At 43.6% G+C, this 23,862-nt stretch overlaps 1 protein-coding gene across 27 annotated transcripts in view; it reads left to right on the top strand.

Annotated features, from left to right (window-relative positions):
• Positions 1–23,862, top strand: part of ZBTB20 (zinc finger and BTB domain containing 20) — a 757,238-nt gene that overhangs the window by 718,290 nt on the left and 15,086 nt on the right. For all 27 annotated transcript variants that reach the window (XM_040621288.1, XM_040621270.1, XM_040621274.1 and 24 more), the window contains one exon: positions 20,981–22,585. In XM_040621288.1, the coding sequence (XP_040477222.1) occupies positions 20,981–22,585 (1,605 nt within the window). The remainder of the gene's footprint in view (positions 1–20,980; positions 22,586–23,862) is intronic.

Genomic DNA, 23,862 nt, shown 5'->3' with positions numbered 1-23,862 from the left:
CACAAAAAAAAAAAAAAAAAAAAAAAAAAAAAAAGCAGTGTGTTTTCAGAAAACAAAGCGGTTCAGTTATGATACTGAGACCTTCTTAGGCTTCACCTCATTTTACTATAAACCCATGGGGCCCTTTACATTTGGGTAACATTGCCTGTCATTAAAATTCAGCTGGGCTGAATTGCATATCTTTTCTAGAGACATTTCCTTCCCAATTAAAAAATAGAGCAAGACACCCACTTATAAATTGATTCAGTCAGTGGATATAAGAAAGTATTGAGGGACCTGGTAATAATTTATTGATGAACAGATTTTAAAATAACTTTTTTTTGAGGAAGGTTCATCCTTGGAGCCACAGAGTTACCTGTAAGTGTCACACTGGAACTCTGTCAATGACTTGCAGTCTCCCCAGGTTCTAGCAATCTGTCTCTGTCCTCTTTTGAAATCCTCCCAGTTCCCCTGGCAAGTCTGGTCTCATGACCCATTGCCGCAAGCTACTCCACGCCATATTGCTCTCCCAAATATTGCATGAAGGTGCCTTTAATTGTCCACATATAATTGTTAAGACTTACTGCTGGTTTTCAGGGCTCTGTTCTTCATTTTGCCATCCCATATCTTGCTAGAATACATCTGTAATTCTTATCTGCAGCAGCTAGTGACAGTTTCATATGTGCTTCCTCCACGCGTGGCAAATTTCATTATATAAAATTAGTGTCTCTCCGTATCTGTCAGGGATTCTCACATCCTGACTTAAAAAACAAAAATTGCCCTCAGAGAAGGATCGTTTAGGATCAGTTGAGAGCATGCATTGAAGAGTCTCGGAATTCCTTGCTTTAAGAAATTTCAAGTCAAATCCTTCCACCAATCACTTCACATCAAGTACCACAGTCACCCCCCCCCCCGCCCCCGGTTAACTCATCGGCTGAATAAGCACTTTTCGCTTTTCTCCTGCCTCTGTATCCTTTGTTCTCTCCAGGGAATGTGTACCAGTGAGTCCTTTTTATCAGCACTGGAAGGGATGAAAGGACCTGATCTAAATCCAGTATTATTCAGATGAGGAAACTGAGGCCCACAGAGGGCAAGTGTCCTACCAGAAGGTTTCCACATAATGAGTTGAAGAGCCAAAAACAGAACCCTACTCCTTCTCCCACCATACTGTGCTGCCTGCTACCCAGTTGGCTTCAAGGAGAACTTACATTTCCTGAACAGAGAGTCAGGACTGTTCATCTGTCAATTTACTGAATGCTTTCCATGTGGAGGACCGAGCCTATGTATTATGTAGGATGCAGTTTTATAAACCAGAGCCCTATGTACAGAGATTTGGAATCTCGTAGACGAGATCAGATACCTTCACAAACAAGTACCTTGCAGAGTGGTTCAAGATCTGTCCCACACGCCTGGATGCACCACAGCCTTGACTCATTCACTGGCAAGCGTGTGTAGGGTACATCTTATGTGCCTGGACCTACACAGACATCTATGGGGATACAAAGGTAGAGACAGCCAGACCTTGCCACCAAGAATCTTCAAACTTAAATCACCATTATCTGAGATAGAAGTTAGAAAAGTCATAAAATACATTATAATCCAGTTTATAGTAATATCCAGTTCAGTTGATCAGGAAAGGTTCCATTCGAGCTGTCTTGAAAAACAAATAGAATTTCTTCAGAAGTAAGGCACGAGGGTAAGGGATAAGGAGTCTGCATTTTGGTGTAAGGCTATGGATAGGTTTCAAGTAGGGGCTGCCATGCTCAAGACTTTGCTGTAGGAAGCTCTAATTTAGCAGCAAGTGTGTGGAGGGTGCGTGGATGTGAGAAGGGGTAGCTGGGGGGAGGAGAGAGCCTGGGAAGCTTTGTCAGTAGTTCAGACTTTGGGTAACCAGAAGGCGGCTAGAGATGCGCCAGGTTCAGCAGACTTTGTGGATGAGGGTGGACAGCTCTAGCAACTGATCGAATGTTGGTTAAGAGAGAGGAGATCATCAGTGCTAACTCCAAGATATCAAAAAGAGGAGACAAAAGGAAATGTTTAGAGGAGTAGAATACGGTTCAGTTTTAAACAACGCCAGAGAATGAGACACCAGGGGTAGACCCAATGGAGACAATTAACATAGACCCAATAGAGACAAATAACGCACAAATAGAATAGTGGAGTCCAGCAGGAAGATTTGAAATTAGGGCTAGCGAATGCTTTCACCAAGAAGCCAATCTTGACACCATGAATATGGGAGTAAATTCAAAGAAGGCTTTGTTGAGAGAGAAAAGAAACATAGAGTACTTACAGTGAGTGATAAGAAAGAGAATGTGGAACCAGCAAGGAGGAGAAAAGAAGGCCTGAGATGTAGGAGAAACATCAGGATAGTCCAGAAAGACCCTCAGGAGAAGGGTCAGCAGTGCTGGGTCCTGCAGACACCAAGGATTGGTAGCTTCCTGGTGGCTGCTAAGAGAGCAGAGTCAGATGCAACCCAAAAACACTGTAAAAGGGGGTTCAAGGGCAGAGAGAAGATGGATGAGAAAGCAGCAACTTGGCACTACTTTTTAAAGAAGTTTAGTACTTTACAAAGAAATAATGAACAGATAATACAAAAGCAGGTAGGGAATATTTTTATGAGACAAGAGTCTCAAGCCCATTTATAGACTAAAGAATAAAAACCAGTGTTAAGGGAGACTCTGCAATTAAATAGGCGAGGTGAGAGAGAATTAAATCTTCCGTGTACACGGCATTTGGAATGATAAATATATGAAAAAGAAATGTGAAGTCACTACCCAAGCCCAACAAAACAGTAATTGTATTATATTAGTTCTTTCCCCACACCTTTCAAGCATGGCTTTCTCTTCCTTTTAGCTAATAAGAATGAATGCTCTGTACGAATTGTACATGTCTTCTTCGGATGCCTTCACAGATAGTCACTCATCCTTAGTAATCTCTAAGCATTAGCCAGAGGGCAGGGACCACATACTTTGAGCGCTAAAATTTTCCCAAAAATTTTTAAAACAAGTTCTCTTAAAGCATAATCTTTTTGAAAATGTCACATTCTGAGAAATTCTTTTATGATAGGTTCAGTTCAAGTAGCTCTGTATGACTAACAACAAACTTACGTGTTGTTCTCATGTACTTCTTCATTGTCACAAGACATCCTCACGTTCACTATTTTGTGGAGGATTTTTTAAACTTTTTACTTGGTCTGTATCCTTCTCTTTGATGGCTGCAGACATGCCTAAGGCCACTGTCACCTGGACACACAGTATCTGCAATTACTTCTACTTCAAGACAGTGTTCTGGAACCAACTAAATCAAATGTTACTTTCCTCTGCTATTAAATTACTTCTAAAACAAATAAGAAAATTATTTTATCACTACTTGAAATTATATAAACAACCACATGGAAGAACTGTGAATATGAGTCTTGTCATTTCACAAGGAAGAACAAATTCCTAGTTGATGCCAAAATGGACCTTGAGTTTCCCCTTTACTCTCCAACTCCAAAAAAGAATTTCTTCCTGCTCATTTATCTTCAGTGGTTCATGTTATCGGTTTTATACCAAGATCTCATGCAGTATTCAGCCAGGCATACATAATTTTTAAGAGTGCTTGGCATGGCATGAAGAACACCACATGAAGAATTGCAAGTAGTGAAATTAACTTTATCATTACTTTCTTTGTAATCATTTTCTTTTCCTTTTCACTTATTGTCTCTTTGCCTCATATCTCAACTGGGTACTTAGATATAAAGGAGACAATAGAAGAAAGGTATATATGCATTTGAGCTACAGAGCATAATTCCATGTCTCACTGAAAATACACATACAAATTCTGAACTTCAACCATTAGATGTTAACTCCAGGGGAAAGGATGCATAGCCTTTCCTCAGGGGGATACTTAGGTTTTTGCATGCAGGATCGGATGATTAGGATTCCCCCCTCCCCAATTTTAAGGAAGCACCCAGAAATCTGGTTTATTCCATTTTATTCCTGACCTAAGGTTCCCAGAGGCTTGGTTGGGTCCTGGGCTTCTGAAGTAGACATTAATCCTGGGTTAACATGCTGAGAGGCCCTCTAAGCAGACCTGGGCACTGTCCTTGGGCAGTGATATAGGAAGAAGCTTCATACAGAGGCTACCCTCTCCCTCCAGGCAAAGGACTCCTGTAGAAGAGGAAATGTTGACCTGGAGTCCTGGTATTAAGTACCATGACTGGGCCTCCCTCTCCAAGTCTATGAACCTCCTAAGAATATATGCACACATGCCTATGTGGGTACTGTTCTGAGACACAGTGTATCACTTTCTTTCGGCTGGGGTCAAAGAACAAGAGGAAAGAAAAAGCCACCTTCCCCAGGATATATTCCAAACAGAATCTGCATGCTCAAACCTGGCCCCCAAAAGTAAACTAAAAAGCAAGTCCAATGTGAACATCGAAATGTGGACTGGCTCCTAAAGCTCTTTCAAGTCCCTTTGAGATGCCTGCGGGGCAGAGGAAGGCATAACAGATTTCCAGAGCTATTTCTTCAGGATCTGACAATGGAATAGATTTGGACCATGTGTTGCTCAGAAAATGGGTTCTCACCCCCACGGTCTATGTATGTGCTCTTTTTAACTTGAACTTCACCCTATGAATGCATTTTATGTGTCTTTACCTAACCTCCCTATATCTCCGTTTTCTCCTGTGCATAATGAGAATGCAAATAGTATCTGTCTCCTGGGGTTATTATAAGGATTAGATGGAATGCTATATGGAAAGTTCCTAAAACAGCACCAGAAAGACAGCCAACACTCAGTGAATTTAAGCATTAGCTCTAGTATAAATGTTTTAAATTATTAAGTAAATATGTACTAAAATTGATGCACTGTAAATGATGATGTCATAGCAGCAGGGCCCACATCCTTCCCCCTGAGAGTGACTGAGAAGAGGCCCAGATCTGTAGGAGAGCACGTGGGACAGTGACCCTCCTTACCTCAGGAAAAGGCCAGCACCTCTCTCCTTGTCCCTTCTGGGATTCAGGCCCAGGTAGACTGAGAAGCCTCTCCATTATCTTTTTGCCTTCATTCATTCCCTCCTTTGTCTCGGTGTGGGTTTTTGTTCTAAAATTTGGAGAGGACTCATATTTACTAAGCATCCACTGTGTGTCAAGTGCTATCCTTCTTATAAAACGTTCCATTTTAGAGATAAGGAAACTGCAGCTCAAACAAGTTAAAAAACCTTTCTGAGCATTTTCTTCTTGGTATAGGGAAGGTTTAGAATATTACTAAATGATGGGACAATAGGATAGTATTGACCTATTAAGTTTCTTCTTGTCCTCAAGTGCGTTCCAGTCAATGAGGGACTTTCAAATTATAGGAAAGAGATCTATGTGCTGTCTTAGCTCAGGATACGTGGTCATAGAAGCTGGACCCAGCCCTGCGGTGCAGCCTCCTTCCACGGGAGCCACCTCCCAGCACTGATAGCTGAAAAGGCCAAAACAGCAGGTCCTTAGAACAGGCAAACAGCTATGCTACCACATCCCAGGGCCCTCTCCAAAGAGACCTACTTACAACTAAAGAAACTCATCTTTCATCTTTTTGAAAGACAGTCTGCCTGATGGCTTCAGAGTATTTTGAAATAATTGAAAATAGAGGCAAAGTTGGAAGAGTAAATGTGTTTCACTGCAGAGAAGGATTGCTCCGAATCACCCAGCTCACTTACCTTCTTCTATTCCGAAGCAGTTTGCAGGAGTTGAAAAAATATATATATAATCTTAAGAAATTCAGTAAGACTTATTGGCTCATTGTACCAAGTAAGCCTTTCCTGTCCTGTGGTGCCCACATAGTTTTTGGTAATGGAGATCATTTTGGACATTTGCTTCTCTCAACTCCAGAGCATTTTCGCAGCTGAGTATAGCATTCCAGGGACACGTGGGTATAGACCTTGAGCTATAAGTCTCTTACTAAGAGGTGCAGATCAAAGGCTAACCTAGGTTGTATGAAGTCCGTATAAATCCCAAGTCAGAGTTTTAAAACAATGACGTACTGAATTGTAATTTCTGCCTCTCATACGCAGTATTCCTTAAATCACATGTTGACACCTAATCAGCAGAATCCAAAGACACAAATTAGATGGTACAATATTTACAGAGAAAATATATGTGTAGCTTAGAAAGTAACAATCCCTCAGGGCTGCAGTCCCACCGAAAGAAAAGGAAAAAAGGTAGCAGTTGCACTCTGAACTCTCAACATTGTAGCCAAGAAAGGAATGAATATAACAATAGAAGAAGAGAGATTCAAGACAGAACATCTCAGCTGAAGGAGTCTGGACTTTCAAGAAATATGTTTGAGAAAGATTCAGAAGAAATTCTAGGTAAGACAAACCATCCCTGTTCCTCAAATAACGTGCTGGCACTTAAATTATTAAATGCTGATTTGGACCAGGCAGAAGAACTTGTGAGGGCAGAAATCCTATCTTGTTCACTGCTGGATCATTAGCACCTAGCAGAGTATTTGGCCGTAGCAGTGCTCAGCAAATATTTGTTGAATGAATGAATGAATGAATGAATGAATGAATGAATGTGATGGGGAAGAGGAGCAAAGAGAAGGGTAGAGCGTGTTTCTGAGCATTATGCCCATTTGTATAAGTCCAGGTAGGGATTTTTTACTGGATTTTTTTTCCTTCAGCGGACCTACAAAACAAAGTGCATCAGAGATACCCTCTGGTTTTTATGCTGGGAAAACAGAATGGTTTTCTGTTGGATGTAGGCTGCTACATGTTTTGATTCTAGTAACAATATGGCAGGGTTAAGGTCAACTTTGTAGTATAATCTGGTGCCTGTTTTTGATAGATATCATGAAAATAGATACTTATTTTCAAGATGCTCAAACAGATGATTAGGCGAAAGCTCCAGCAAACCTTGAAACAAGAAAAAGGAAAGGTTTTCCCACTCCCACCTCCCCTTACTTTACCATCCTGCAGAGTTTTCTGCAACCCCACACCCTCCTCCTTGTTTCACCCTTTTCTCTGGTCTAATCCTTGTCTAGGGGACACAGCATGTGCTGTCAGTCTAGCAAGGAGGCAGCTCTTGGGAAATCCACCCCCCACGTGGTGCTCCCCAGCTCCTTTCACGGGACTGATTTGATCAGCAGCAGGCAGAGCTGGCCCAGGAAAACAAGAGCTTGGCTTAGAATCCCAGTGCCCTCCTGCTGGAAGGGCCCTCGAGAGAGTTCTTCACGCCCATCCTCCCTCAACTGGCTGGACACTAGAAGAATGTGTAGGAAAACAAACTCCTGGCTGAGTGAATAGAGGATTAAATGAATGAGAGATGAGTTCACTCCTCCAGAGTCTCCACCATCCCACTTGAATAGAAAGCTAACTTTGAAGCCTCTCTGTTCTCCATGGCACGATTTTGTATATACTCAGCTTTGGAATATGGTTGCCATCTGTGGCCAGTGCCTAGGACTAAGGAAGCACTGGGGTGAGTAGGAGGGGGCCAGGAGGGAAGAAAAGAGACACTTAAAACGAGCTAATGATCTCCTTTGTGTTGGAGTCTAGGTTTCCGAACTTCAGTCCTGTACTTCAAGAACAAAACACCAGTGTGTCTTAGACCACACCAGGCGCCAGTACATCAGATAAAACCTGCGCTGTGTGGTGTTCAGCCACTGAGCCTCAAGAAGTTCTGAAAGCGAAATTAAAGGAGCAAACTGGGGAAACTGAAAGGAGTAAAGGCTTAGGGAAAAACACAATCAGGAGGGCTCTGCAGATATGTGTCTTTGGGGTTACAGTAGTTCAAAAATGAATCTACTAATTAAAGAGTTGGAAAATGCTAGAAATCCCATGAATTTAAGGATCTTTAGAAGAAATGAGATACTACTCCATACACTCTGAGGACATTGTGATCCTTTAGTAGAATCTCAGGGTGCAAGTGACCTGGCTGTTGTGCATTGCTGCGCATTTAAATGGTTGATTGAGAGTTACAGACAGCTATACTAGAGGGGTGGGCAGGTGGTCTTTTAAAAACAGAAAAAAAGCTTAAAGCAAAGCTCAGTAAGACCAGAGAACATCTCTGAAAGGCAGCAAGTAGTTCACAGAGCTTCCTAGTTTCCCTGATCTTATCTGTACAAATTGTTGGTTATGGCGCAGACTCGTATGGATGATTTCTATACCAAAACGACAGCCAGAGAATAATAATTAAGCTGAGAATATACACCAGAGGAGAAAATGATTGCAACAAAGTTAACTTTGCTTTTGAAAAAGGTTAGCTAGTTGGTTAAGTACAACATCTGAAGGCAAATACTGTTTTATGTTTATCAGTAATTCTGTATCTCGAGTTTGAGAAATTTACAGGGTAGGGAGATGGAAATCCTTTTGGCCTTGCAAGGAAAGAATCTCATCAGAAATATATGTAATAGAAGTTTAGAAGCACTGACAATCCTAGGCAGGCACAAATCACTTTACAGAGCAAAGTGATGGCCCAGCAGGGTATCACACTGGTGCTTTAGAGTGGTTCAGTCAGTAAACATTTGTTGGCTGCATGTGCTCTGGCCTTGACTTGCTGCCGTCTACCGTCAGGGACGAGACACACAACTGTGACTCAACAACAATTAGAATATTAGTAAAGCCCTAAAATCTATCAGGTATACAGTTTCTTTTACTAGGAACCCTACATGCCTCCATATTTTGTTTTATTTCCCCTACCACATCCCTATGAAGCAAAACCATCTTCATTTTACAGGTGGGATAACTGGTCCACAAAGAGATCATTTAATTCTTTGTCTTTATATTTGAAATGATTCATAATCATTATATAACCCTGCTCAGTATACTGTTTTTCCTCATTATTTTAGGTTTCCAGGAAAAGGACATATTTTATCTTTCTCATTATTATTTTTAATTGGTTTTCAGAGAAGTTGGGATAAAAACAGAATCTAACAAATATCCCATGGAGAAATTTGGTGTTCTCTTTTCTTTTCAATAATAAATTAAGACCTTCTCTGCTCCTCTCTCCTGGCTCTCTAAGCAGATATTCAAAATCCCATGCCAATTTTCAAACAAATAAGAGCTCATTCTAATAGCTGGATCACAGTCCCCTCTGTTGAGGAAATGGCCTTGTAAATTCTGTCTACAACCTGCAAAAGTTACTTTGATTATAAACCTTACCAGTTTTACCTGAGTGTTTATAAACAGTACCGATATCAGACTTGGCTCTAAGTCCAATGATAAATTTATACCCAGCATGTGAAAGGCCAAAGAAAAACCTACTGTCTTTTATTCCCTTTGGTGACCTACAGTAAATAGTGTGTATTTACTTATTTACTTTGTAAATGAGGACACCCAGTGGCCACCAAGTGAAAATATTCTAAACAATCTCCGACACTGTTCATGCAAAAATACATACCCAGTTATCAAAGCTGATTGACAGATACCTCTGTAACATCTGTGAGCAAGCAGTTTAGCTCCCCTAAGTTAGGCAAGAGTGGTGGGAGTTTGGCCTGATCATGTTTATATCACATCAGACCTTGGTTGTTTCTTCTCACTTTGGGTTATAGGGTATTGGCTCTGCTTTGAGCTCCACTGACTCCTCGGCTAACAGGAGGACCTAATGAGCAGTCTCTTGGGAGAAATGGAATCCAGGAGATGGGGACACAAGGCCTGTGTCAGAAACCATAAATGAAGGAACACAGTTTGTGAGAGACTCAGTGAACACATAAAAAACCAACTGCCTTAGACCTTAAATGCATACTGAAAATAGAACTATGGCTATTCCCTGATGAGAGGCAGTAGATATTAAAGGAGAGAAAGAAGAACATTACACAGAACTTCAGAGTCAGAAAGACCCCCTGGGACTATCACATGCAGACATACCTCAGAGAAAAGGTGCCACCGGAAGTTCCAGCTACATTGACAGCACGTTTGGGAAGTTCAGTGGAGACCTGACCTAACAAATACTCAGTTAGGACCCGCTCAACGTAAAGAAATGTGTTAGGCAGTGTGAAGGGTCCAATAATTTGTATTTGTAGCTATAGTTATAACAAGGTAAAGTACTAGCCTGCAGGAAGCTTGGAGTCTTCTTGTAGACATAGATGAGCATGAATGAGAATGAGACAATAATCAGTAATGTACTAAATTATGTGGTACGTGTGTAAGAAGCTCAGATTTTTTCCTCAGCATTCAGGTGCAAGAAACATTTCCTTAAATTTCTAAAGCAAATTAAACCTGAGGCTCCTATAAGAAGTTAGTAAGAAATTCTGTGAAGTTTCAGGGCTCCACTCCCTTCCCCAGACTTGGACAGGACTCGTGAAATTGAGTGAAGTCAGATCCAAAGTGCACTGGGGTCTCCTTCATCCACATCGCTACCGGACAAAGACCCAGGTCCATCTGACTGCCGGGCTCTACTGCATTAGCTGGGTTTCGAGATGCCCCTCACAGTGGTCCTTGCCCCAAGATCATCACTGTACCTCTCAAGGCAGTGACTTTTTAGGTCCAGCCTCCAGAAGTATACCAAGAAATTACCCCCAACTAGAGTTGTATGTAAGCAGAGACTTCAAACTTTACCACTGTCCCCATTTGAGAGGTAGGTGATTCTTTTTCTCCCATCAGATCACCTCAGTCTAACTCCAAAGCACCAGCCTGCCCCTCCTCACACTAGAAAGGGCCTTAGCTTAATTCCCCTTAGAAGGCCTAGATTCCAAAAACAAAGCCCTCTGTCTTGGGGCTTCGTCTTTAAGGCTTAACTTCTGATCCGAACTCTGAGGCCACAACTTCCTGAGGCAAGGGAGCCCAGAACCATATGCAAACTTAGCCATTCTTAATTGCCTTATTTTTATGAAAGTTTTCTCATTTAGTGGGGGGAAAAAGACCAAAACAAATTAATGTTTCACTCTATTATCTCACCAACCAGTTGGAACTAAGAAAAGAACTCAGGATGGACTCCAGCAATCAAAGCAGGCTCCACAGAGAAGGAAGAACTTTGAATAGGGCTCTCAAATGGTACATAAGGCTTAGTAAGTAGAGAAAGCACAATATTTCAGAACTCAGGACAAATTCAGTGGAAGACCAGGATTAAGAACAAATGCAATACATGTAAGGGATGGCGAAATGTCCAACTTCTTATATCAGTGCAGAGATTTTATTTGGGAAAATGAGAAAATAAGATCAAACCAGTGAAGTAAGATGAGATGATTAGAATGTTACCTATAGCTGTAGAGGACTCTCTTACAGCTTAATATCTTTTCTCGTATGACATGTAAATAATATAAAAACATTATATGAAAGAACATATAAAGAATACAATAAAAATGAAATATCTTATTCCTTATCAGAATAATTATGAAGTATGCCTTCTACTTCATTTACTTACCAGTGTCCCCCAAGGCTTTGAGTTCCGACGACATTTATGTAGGCTCTTTTTCCTTCATCTTAGCATGAGCCAAAAGGACTTACATCTTATTCTTTCTTAAGGAAATCCTGTGCCTGGTTTTATACTGGATCGCCCTAGATGGGCTGTTGAGATGTAGTTTCAGCTACTTGTCTTAAACTAGCGCACACCAAACCACCTCTGTGCTTCTCACTTAACTAGTAATCCAGCGAAACAAGTTTACTTTTTCCCTGGTAAATTGTCCTTGCTTTTCCTTATTGCTTTGAGGTAGAAGACCTTCATTTCTCTCAGTGAAACAATCTATCATGGCTCAAGCCCACGCCCTCTGTAGACATATAGTGTAGCCCCCTTCTACCAACAAACTATGCTTGAAAACCAGTTGTCACATTGGAACTAACTTATTTTTTCTAGGAAGACATAAGTAAAGAGAACGTTTGAGCATAAATCCCAAGATCTGCTTCAAAAGCAGTTTCAAAACAGTGCAGCAACAGAGGACCAAAGGAAGTTCTGTGGCTTGGGAAGCTCTGTGATTATTTTAGTAAAACAGCTTTTTAAAAATGACACTATGGGATTCTGTTTTCTCACTCGTTGAAGTTCAGATAAAAGTTTTCCCAAAGTCAAAAAATTAATTTCTTATATAAGTATACTTTAAAACCAGTTGATATTTTCCAAAGGAATGCCATTCCTGGGAGTTACACTGGATCTTTGAACTCACTAAAGATAAAACTTTGTTTTTCATTTAAAATGACCATATGGTGCTATAGAGATCAAAAGAAGAACAGATTAGTAAGTAAGAAGGTGCTGGTTTTTATATAAACACTTTTTAAATTTATAGTTTCTTTTCAAGCAGAAAAAAAAAAAAGAACCAAACTTATTAGCTGTACATTTGAATATAAAGATCCTTCTCTAAGGCCTATCCAAAGCCAAGTTCAAACTGCATACTTTCACTGTGAATTTAAGCAGATCCCTTTGTTCATTTTTGTATCCCGCCCACGGATGCAGCATCTCTGTGTTTTTGTTCCCCAGATTTAGTGAACAAAAGAAAAGGTTACAATAGGGCAGCAGCTAAATTTGTAAGGAAAGAGCTTTATAAAAAAAATCAAACTCCTAAAAGGTGTCTCAAAAGGTTTATGATATAAGAGGATTTAAAGGCATCAACCTCAGATTTCATTGACTTTCCTCCTTAGTCCCAGCAGGTCCTCCCTCCTCAAGAAGAAGCCATTTCATTTCAGCTTTGGAATGAGGGCATAGGTGTCTTTCAGAATGTTGTCTAGAATTATAGCTGTCCAATGCCTTTGTTCCCAGAGTTAAAACTTAGCTTTCACAATCTGTACTGTAAGAGAATAAAGAAGGTGTTTGAACATTCAGTGTTTCACTGGAATCAGATGCTCAAAGTATAGAAATTCATGAAGGATGTAGCTTGATAATACCCAAAGCTGAAGTTTTAACTTATACTTAGAATGGGTTCCATAACGTTGATGTTCAATTACTTCTTGATTGTTTGATTATATCCTCACCTCATGACTAAAGGGATTTCAGTTGGCCTAAAAGGAAGTCCAATATATTAGTAAATACGTAGGAAAATATACTTATACATAATGATAAAAAAGAAATCAGCGTTGAAGTAAAATAAGGAATTGACACTCAAATGAGGCTAGGGGGTAAATTTTACTTAGAAAGGCATACCATGAGGTCCCATATCATTGCGGAAATGCCGTCTAAATTTTGATTCTGAGCTCCAGGTATGATTTTCACAGGGTCCCCAAAGATAAAAATAGACCCAGCTTCTCCTGGGCACTGGGGTCTGAGAGAAGCTGATTGATTAATGTACATTTCAAATATCAAAGGTCCTTATGGATGAATTTCTTCCACTGTTTGAGATTTCAGATCATCTATGGCCTTATGGATCCCTTTACATGAGGGTATTCTCAGTAAATGTTTCACTCATGAATTGGTGAAAATTCAAATGACCCAAACAACTTCATATGTCAGTCCGTTGTATTTGCAATGTTAGATGCATAGTCAGGCATTTCTCAGTCTCTTCTTGGAGGTAACAGCAGAATGAATGTGGAATCAAGCAAACCAAAGGACTGGGCTGTCTGAGGGAGACTGTGAGAGCCTCCAGAGCCGAGTAAAAGGGCTTCCCTGGGACTTTCCTTTGGCCCTGAAAATCCCACCAGTATCATCAGTCTCTTCCTATCCTTCAGACAAAATGTAAGGCTCTTACTTTTTGGTAGAGGGAAGAGAGGGAAAGGATGACAGGAATAGAGGCTTGGTCCAGATTTGGGGATGGGCCTGAAGATCACAGGGCAAATGTGTTCCTGCTTCACAATTTTGCCCCCTTGTTCCCCATACTTGAAGCTTAGGAAAACTTAATGGTGTAGCGGAAGGAAAGAAGGGAGAGAGGAAGAGAGGGAATGGAGAGGAGGAAAGAGGAAGGAAGGAAGGAAGGAAGGAAGGAAGGAAGGAAGGAAGGAAGGAGAGGAAGGAAGGGAGGGAAGGAGGGAAGGAGAGAGGAATGAAAGAAGGGAGGGAGAGAGAAAAACAAAGAAAGAAAAAGCCAACCGCCAGTTTGAGGTACTACAGAGCTTGCAGGTGAAGTCTATCTTGTTGGCTAGATTAGAAGTACATATTAACTTAAAAAAAAAAAAAAAGAAAAGAAATGAAACGAAAAGAAAAGAAAAAGGGAGGGAGGGAGAGAGGAAGGAAGGAAGTCATGTTAAGTTTGTATTTATTTATTTATACCACAATATCTCATTTTTCACCGTCAAAAAACATTAAAGGATGTTCCTAGTTCTTCCATGCATTTGTGTTACCCGTCAAAGGGGATACACCCTGATAAAGACCTGTGTTTGGCGTCACCAACTGTCAAACTATCTAGCTCTGTTACATTCCTCCAGATCTCAACTAGCATAGTACTATATCATTTCTGTTCTCGTAAGTCCTCTTCAGAAAGCTAACTGCTGTCAGTTAGGCTAGGACTGTTGAGTTGATCTCAAAATTTAAGTAAATGGGAAGCGTCAGGCAGCCTGGCCTGCTACCAGATGCAGGCATGAAGGCAGCATTGGTTTCAGAGGCTCTGATTACTCCAAGTAGCTAAGAGCAGCCTAAGGAGAGATACTGGATTCTCAATTCATGGCACTTAATTTGGGGAGGAACACAGACCTCTTTGAGATTCTAACGAAAGTCACTGACCTTATCCCTGTGAAAGTAGAAACATGCCCATTCATGAAAAAATGGGGATACCCCTAAAGCCCACACATACACTTCCTAAGGACCTTTCGATACTTAAACTGTACTCCAGATTGAGTGAAAATTCATTAAATGTATGAATGAAAGTTCAAGGAATAGGAAAGTCATGCCCAACTACAGTACTGAGATCATGAATAGGAATGGTGTTATAAACACTTGAAGCAAGGTAGGAAGTTGACTATTTCTGTCCACCTAAAATAATAAGCAGTGACTAAAAGTATATACAGACTGTTCCCCACATTCATAGGTGGTGTCTTCCAGAAAATATGTTTGAAAGTCAAATTTCTGAAAGTTGAACAACTGATTTATGTTTTATGAGAATAATTCTGTTACCAATGCTTAGAGAGAAAAGAAGGAAAACAAAGAAAGCAGCTTCGAATGATTCCTGTACCTTGGGCATAGATGATAGAGGTGAAGTCTCACCACCGGGAGACAGCCCACACACCCCCTTTACAGCCAGGAGTGGGTGTGTAAGGCAGTGCAGCTGTCCTTCCCGCAGGCTGGTGACCCTCCGTGGTTCATCTCCAGTGGGCTATGCTAGGTGTGTGGAGCCAGGGTGAGAGGAAGAGTCTTGTTCTGCCTGCCACCCTCCGCTTGTGTAAGTGATTTCCCCAGTGCCCCCTGCCGCCCTCCAAATGATGCCAGCGGGCTGAGTCTTGGATCAGCCAAGAGGGTCCCTGGCTGCGCTCAGGGTAGAAATCAAATGCCAGCCAGCAGGAGGTAAAAGCAGAGTTAACTGAAGGTATAGAGACAGTGCAGGTACAGAGTGTCTGGGAGACTCAGAAAGGAAAGGAGGGAGTCTTGTCTTTGCTTGGGGCCTGGGGTTTTTTACTGACAACTGTGGTCTGATGCACATGTCCTCTCAGGCATCCAGGAACTGGTCAGAACAAGGACAGAGTCCGGGTGTCCGTCATAAGCCACTTATTCCCTGGAGCCAGGGGGTCTTGGCGTCGAGATGTCTAGTGCCAGTGGTCTGGAATACGCACACGATGGCCTGGCCTGGTCACTCCTTAGATGTTATCTATTGTGCTGAGAGACTCCAAAGAAATCATTAACTCCTTGTCCCTTATAAGGGGGGCATACATTAAGCCACGCGTAGGGCAGGGGTGCAGGTCCTAGCAAGAATAGAAGCAGGAAACGGAGCAAAAAGCAGGTTTTTATGGAGTCCTTCAGTTTCCCTGTCTCACAGAGATTGTGAAGATGCCAGTGAGGTAGAAAGCACGTGTAGGGCCATGTGCTTCAAACGGTGAAAGCCGTGAGCGAGCAAGCTCTAGCCTCCTGTCGTGCGGAGGCTCAGCAGTTGCCCCCCACGCCGGCATAAAGGTGAAGTGGGCATGACCGAGGTCTTGGCACTGGCAGGGGCAACAGCTTTAGATTTGGGAAGGAAGGGACCTGCGTCGCCACATGCATCCCTGCTTGCTCCGGAGAGGAATGGGTCTTTCCTAGCGTGACCAACTTGGCAAGTAGCACCAACACACGGTAGCCTAGGACCATCACTAATCACCTGATACGTGAAAGGGCAGCCTCAACACAGTAAAGGTATCAACGTGCAACGTGGGAAAGAGTGCGATAGGAGAGACTGGGCTGTGGAGGCCTGGCCGCCCCAGCCCTGGTTCATGAGCTGACCCACTTACCTAATGTGAGCCTGGTGGCCCAGATTGAAAGCTCAGGGGCTTTTCGGCCCTGCCATTTGACTTAGATGTGTTGACTTGACCGAATTCATGTGGGTTTTAATTTGAGAGCTGGTGTTTCCTCCCAAATCACAGCGACTTCAAATTCCCATCTCCCTCCGTAGCACCTCACCCTTGCACTGGTCTCATTTTATATATCCGGGCTGAGAAAGGACTGAATTTCACACCTAATTAAAGGAGATTGTATTGCCTGCTGTTTCCTTTCTTGTTCATTTTCCCTCACGCACAAGCAGTTTTTTATTCTCATGCTAAGTCCTATCCCTGGACACCCGCAGTTTAAGAGACAGGCAGGAGCTGGGTTCCTACAACGCAGAGCCAGGCCCTCCATCACCACTTTCACCACGAGTCGATTTTCCCTCCAGTCCTCACCCCGCTGCAGCCCCATCTGTATTGTGCTCGCTCACAGAACACAGTCATTCAGAATACATGACCACTCTCAGTGGTAGGATTCCTTGCGTGTTTCTAGTGAATGCCATCTCAGGCTGACTCTATATTTTTACTCTAGTGGAAAGGAGGTCGGTTATTATTTTTAAACACACAGAGAACCATTTTTATCACTCTTTCCATTTTACCCTATTGGTTCTACGTTCACACCACCGTGGGGGTATTTTTTGGGGGAGGTGGCATCCCCAAATATACATAATCTTTGTAAAGTTGTATGGTTTTGTAGAGTTGAGAGGGTGGTTGGTATTTTCTTTTTTTTTTTCTTTCTTTCTTTCTTTTTTTTTTTGAATAGCCCAAATGCCTATTCAGTGCCAATCTAGGAAAGAATGGAGTTAGCATTTTCACACCATTCCTTCCTATACAGTCCCTGAATAACCATCTAATCAAGATTTGTTTTCAATGGGGAACAAATCTTCTACAGTAGAGTATTTCAGATTTATTCCATTGGAATCTATACATTAATGCCCATTGGATGAAAGGACCTGCTTCACAAAAGCCTGGACATTGCCTCGCTGTGGCAGAAACTTTTTCCCACTGTATTAGTGTTAAATATAAAAGAAAGCCTGGGAAAGAATTGCTTCAGCATTGTGTGCGGGAGGGACCAGGCGTGCCTGAATGGAGAGGCAGGGTCCCCCATCGCATCTGAACTCGTATTAGCAAAGCCCATTCAGCCTTTCATGGCTGCTCGCTGCAGTGTGGGACCAGTGTACTCAGGGAGATGTTTAAAACTTGTGTCCATAAAAATCCAACTAGGCTTGTCGGGCCAGGTTGTACGTGTGTACAGGTTTGAGATTGTCTCTGTGGTTTTTAGTGAAGTTGGTGACATGACTGCAACAATCATAATTCAGACTATTTCACAATTTTTTTGTGATTATCTCTATAGGGTTACCTGATTGTTTAGATAGACTCAACCAGTTCAGTCAAACAAGCACTTTGAATTTTTCGCATGAGATTTTGAGTGTGTGTATCTGTGTATGAGTGTGTGTAGTATGAGGACAGCTTTTGCTGTTGACCATTTCCCTCTAAAGCAACCTCCATCATCACTTACAGTGTTTTTATCTTTTCTTCTATGTCCTGAGGATTAGGATGGCCTTAGATCTTTAGGCAATCTGAGTTTCATTCTTCAATGATCCAGTGTTACGGACTGAGAAAAAGGATCCAGGGGTGTGGGTTCTAATCCCAACCCTGCCTCTTACTAGTTGTATAAAACTTAGGGTAAGTCATTTAAACACTTTGGTAGCCTCAACCTTTTTTTACATCAAATAATAATAATAGGACTTGTCCTGAGAACATATAGGATGGTTTTAAGGAAAGACTAAGATGCTGTATGTGAAAGAGTTTTGTACACCGTGAAATACTACATGAATATCGATTATTAGGATAACTGTCATAGAGTTTCTCCCCAGAATTATCAGAAAGGAGACAACTCTTCATCATGACAAATCTAGTGATGTTGCTGTGCCTCATGCTAAGAGCAATTGTGTGTCTAAAGAGTGTTTTCACCTGTGTGGAAAAAAGTTACTTAATAAATCTATCCTCCTCAGAGGTGGTGATTTTATCAGACTCATCCAGTGTTAGTGCTTACCGTTTTACTTAAATAAAAAAGACTTTAGTGATAGTAAAACTGTATATAGAAAACTGTACATTTTAGTGCCAGGACAAGTTGTTTTATCTCTTGCATTGTTCCATTTATAAACTTAAAAAAGAAAAAAAAAAGATGTCTTTAAGTTAGATTTACTGAGACTATGTTGACGTCCCAAGGCCTAGAAACGTGAACACCATGCTAATTCAAGGGTAGGTGTAGAAGCAGCTGGAGAACATACTGAACAGACGTTTTCACACAGCTTTACAGTGGATTTATGGACACCCAAGGGCCAGACTTCATTTAGGGCAAAGCATGCAATACAATGAAGCAGGTAGGAGTGAAAACTCTAGAGCCAGACAGCCTGGGTTCAAATGCCAGCTCTATCACCCATTGCCTATGTGGCCTTGAGTGAGTTTCTTAATTTGCTATGGCCTCAGCTTCCTCGTTTGAAAAATGGGGGGTAATAATACTACCTACACGATAAGGGTTGCTGTGATGATTAAATGAAATAATCTGGTAATACATGGTAAGCGTTAAAAAAGGAATGTTTGCTCATGTTGTTATCGCGCTCTCTGTGCATGGGGGCTCAGCAAGAACTTAGAATTTGTCTGCTGACTGATTTCCTGAACATCTTCCTGGCTTATTGGGGCCTTCCTCTGGGGCTATACTTTGTATTAGCACAGTTAGAGAGGATTCACCATGATTCTTTAATCTGGCAATGACAATTTGTTTTTACAACAGTGAAAAAAATAGAAACTGTAGCCCAGTGCAATATTTTCGGCACATCACAGACCCAATGGAAGTCAGAACAAGAACGAAATCTCTTATGTAAAAATCAGTGCAAATCGTATGACTGAAATAGAGCCTCTAGGTGTGTATTAAGTTAACTGGATATATGTGAGTCTGACTAAATGGAAAGATGGGAACAAAGGACATAAATGAGCATACAAAAGGATGCGGTCACACCGACTGAGCTCAGACAGCATGAGGAGATTGAGTTTAGAGCTCGTGGAGCTCAGACTCCTGAGGCAGAGGAGAGAGAGCCTAGGAGGTGGGCATTCCTCCCGTCCGCAGGTCATTACCTCCGGGGGCTACTTCTCACAAGACGCAGGAATCCTGGTCACAGGCCAGCAGTGCTTGCGCCACCTGGTTGTCAAAGCCCACTTAGTTGGCCTCTCTCAAGCTGATTGTTCAGTTGTGAAGGCAAGGATGGAGAATATAAATGAAGAATGGTTCGGAGAGAGGGATTCTTTAGAGCTGTTTGAGAAGTGAGGTCAAAAAACGGGAAAGCCCTAAGCCTTAGTGTTATAGCTATATCCATTTTAATTCTCCATCGGTGATCCAAATGTAACCATTATCACGTGTCTGCAGAGCCCGGGGTTTAAGGGTGGCCATGGGTCAGGCTATGGACAGCCTCCACGTAGCTGACTGCTGCCTTCCCACTGGGAGACGTTTGATACTTCCCTGTAGCAAGTGCACAGAACACGGTATTGCCTAGGGTGATCACACCGCCCATTCCTGGCTTACTCCTGCTGTCCTCACCTAATTATTAACAGTGCTCCCTTTCACTCTCAGAAGTGCCCAGTTTGAACACTAAATATGATCACCTAGTATATTACAGTCTCCCAGGTCAGTGCTGCCATCTCTGACCTTTTTTATCATTCCTTCCTCGTTAAGCTTCAGGAAATGCAGAAAATGACCCATGTCACATACAACCACTTTAGAAGGTCCTCAGATGGGTTGTCGGAGATGACAAGAAGACAGTATAGATATAGAAGCAGTGGGTGAGCGCCCCTCTAGCTAGCAGACTGCACCCTAAAGCCTGTCCCTTAAGTGGAAAACATGGTGGCAGTTGTTTGGTGGGTATCTTAGTCTGGACTGGATTTTCCAAGGGTTTTTGCATACATGGTATGGACTCAGAAATATACATATAGGGGCGCCTGGGTGGCACAGCGGTTAAGCGTCTGCCTTCGGCTCGGGGCGTGATCCCGGCGTTATGGGATCGAGCCCCACATCAGGCTCCTCCGCTATAAGCCTGCTTCTTCCTGTCCCACTCCCCCTGCTTGTGTTCCCTCTCTCGCTGGCTGTTTCTATCCTGTCAAATAAATAAATAAAATCTTTAAAAAAAAAAGAAATATACATATAAATAGGAAGGGAGTTTATTTTTTTAACTATGAAGATTGTTGCTGTCTATGAATAAAATCAGGAACTTTGAAAAATTGGAGAAAATGTAAGCTTTCCCAAAGGACCTCGGCTTAGACCTGTGTAAAGTAGAGGTAAAGCGTTCCATGAGAACCAATCTTCCATTTGTTTCTCAGGTTTTATGTGCTAAAGTTGTAGGAAGAGCGGGCAAATGACCCATCTGTTTATTAGGCTGTCCTACTTCAACTGGCAACCCTGGCTGAAGCTCTAGGGCATTGATAGGAATTCAATACCCAAAATAGCTGGGGTATTGTTGGAGCCAAATTCAAGACCTCGTTCCCATAGACCATCATACCCACAGCCCTATCCCTGTGCAAAGCGTGTCCATCTCGCCACTGAGCCCGCTTGTGTCTGCAAGGTCGGGGGTGGGGGGTGCTTCCAAGAGCCATGAGCGTGACCCACCTGAGACCTGGGTGTTAGGAATGCAGTCAGCTAGCTCTCACCCACACACCCTGTCTTGTGTCTGTCTTGCCACCGTGCAGGTGACATCAGTTGCAAGGGGATGACCGAGCGCATTCACAGCATCAACCTTCACAACTTCAGCAATTCCGTGCTCGAGACCCTCAACGAGCAGCGCAACCGTGGCCACTTCTGTGACGTGACGGTGCGCATCCACGGGAGCATGCTGCGCGCACACCGCTGCGTGCTGGCGGCCGGCAGCCCCTTCTTCCAGGACAAGCTGCTGCTGGGCTACAGCGACATCGAGATCCCGTCCGTGGTGTCGGTGCAGTCGGTGCAAAAGCTCATTGACTTCATGTACAGCGGCGTGCTGCGCGTCTCGCAGTCGGAAGCCCTGCAGATCCTCACGGCCGCCAGCATCCTGCAGATCAAAACAGTCATCGATGAGTGCACGCGCATTGTGTCGCAGAACGTGGGCGATGTGTTCCCGGGGATCCAGGACTCGGGCCAGGACACGCCACGGGGCACTCCCGAGTCAGGCACATCGGGCCAGAGCAGCGACACCGAGTCGGGCTACCTGCAGAGCCACCCGCAGCACAGCGTGGACAGGATCTACTCGGCGCTCTACGCATGCTCCATGCAGAACGGCAGCGGGGAGCGCTCCTTCTACAGCGGTGCGGTGGTCAGCCACCACGAGACTGCACTCGGCCTGCCCCGTGACCACCACATGGAAGACCCCAGCTGGATCACGCGCATCCACGAGCGCTCGCAGCAGATGGAGCGCTACCTGTCCACCACCCCCGAGACCACGCACTGCCGCAAGCAGCCCCGGCCTGTGCGCATCCAGACCCTGGTGGGCAACATCCACATTAAGCAGGAGATGGAGGACGATTACGACTACTATGGGCAGCAAAGGGTGCAGATCCTGGAGCGCAACGAATCCGAGGAGTGCACGGAAGACACCGACCAGGCGGAGGGCACTGAGAGTGAGCCCAAGGGCGAAAGCTTCGACTCGGGCGTCAGTTCCTCCATAGGCACCGAGCCTGACTCGGTGGAGCAGCAGTTCGGGCCCGGGGCGGCGCGGGATGGCCAGGCCGAACCTGCCCAAGCCGAGCAGGCCGCAGAAGCGCCTGCCGAGGGCGGCCCACAGCCGCACCAGCTAGAGACAGGTGCCTCCTCCCCGGAAAGAAGCAACGAGGTGGAGATGGACAACACGGTCATCACTGTCAGCAACAGCTCCGACAAGAGCGTCCTGCAGCAGCCTTCGGTGAACACGTCCATCGGGCAGCCATTGCCAAGTACCCAGCTCTACTTACGCCAGACAGAAACCCTCACCAGCAACTTGAGGATGCCTCTGACCTTGACCAGCAACACACAGGTCATTGGCACAGCCGGCAACACCTACCTGCCGGCCCTCTTCACCACCCAGCCCGCGGGCAGTGGCCCCAAGCCTTTCCTCTTCAGCCTGCCACAGCCCCTGGCAGGCCAGCAGACCCAGTTTGTGACAGTGTCCCAGCCTGGCCTGTCAACCTTTACTGCACAGCTGCCAGCGCCACAGCCCCTGGCCCCATCCGCAGGCCACAGCACAGCCAGTGGGCAGGGCGAAAAAAAGCCTTACGAGTGCACTCTCTGCAACAAGACTTTCACCGCCAAACAGAACTACGTCAAGCACATGTTCGTACACACAGGTGAGTGTGCAGGCCCCTCTGGAGGCCTGGAAATAGGCCGTGGGTGTGAGGGGGCTGTCGGAAGGGAGGGGCAGGACAGCAAGTGCAGGGGAAGGTTTGGAGTCATCTTTCAGATCTGACGGAGACCCCACTGTCAGCCACCTTTTAGAAACACCAACAGTACCCCCATCGTAGGCATGAAGCGTCTGCTGCCGAAATACAAAATCACAGAAACCCTATGGAGAAGTGCCAAATGGGAGAAAGTCTGACAAAGCATTTGCAGGCACAATATCCCTTAAATACCTTGAACTTCGTAATACATTCTCTGAGTCCAGGTGTTTAGAACTGGAAATGTCCTTGGAGATTATATACTCCAGTCACTTCATTTTACAGACCAAAGTCATAGAGGCAGAGCAGGGATGAGAGTTTTAGTCTGTAGTGAGTTCTGTATGAGCCATCAGCTTGAAGAGGCCACAGCAAGGCTGATGCACGCTTGTGCTGCATGTATGGTCCCTGAAATGGGGAAGTGAGAGACTCATTCTATTTTCTATGGCTTATTCTCTATTTTCAGCATCTAGAGCCCACAGTCTGGTCTGGGCACTACCTTTTAAAAAGACGATAGACTGGGACACATTCAGAGGAATATAATTAGGATGATGAAGGGATGCAAAGCCATGGCATAGCACGGTTGAAGGTCTGAGGGCTGTTCGACCTGCAAAAAAGAAGACTCAGGCATCATATAACATCCAAGTATCTGAGCTTCAGGGCAGCATAATGTAGCAGTTCAGCTGGAGCTCTGGAACCGCACTGCCCAGGTCTAACCAGACTTAGCCACTACTGAACTTTGTCACCTTGGGAAAATTACTTAATCTTTCTACACTTGTTTCCTTGTCTATCTAATGGGGATAACAGTAATATATCTTTCTCAGAGTGTCATTTCAGGATTAAGGAAATTAATATGTGAAACTCTTAAAACAATTCCTGGCGCATAATCAGCACTCTATAAATGGTAGCTAACATTAGCACTGGGAGCTTTATTTAAATGGTTGGGAGGAGAGAGACATTAAGCTTGTTCTGTTTGGCTTCAAAAGGTAGAACTGGACCAATGATTGGAAGCTATAAAGGAGATCCTTTCAACTAAATAAAAGGTTTGTTAGCAGTCTGAGCTGCTCTAAGATGGGATAGACAGCCTCCCAAGGGACTGAGTTTCTATAATTAGAGGTGTTCAAGGAGAGAATGGATGATCATTTCATAGGGATGTTGCAGAGGGGCCTCAGTCATTTGGTGAGTAGTTGGGT

The sequence above is a fragment of the Ursus maritimus genome, unplaced genomic scaffold (genome assembly GCF_017311325.1).
Source record: "Ursus maritimus isolate PB19 unplaced genomic scaffold, ASM1731132v1 scaffold_4, whole genome shotgun sequence".
Classification (NCBI taxonomy): domain Eukaryota; kingdom Metazoa; phylum Chordata; class Mammalia; order Carnivora; family Ursidae; genus Ursus; species Ursus maritimus.
Note: the sequence above shows the minus strand (reverse complement) of the source record. Positions and strands in the feature narration are given on the sequence as shown.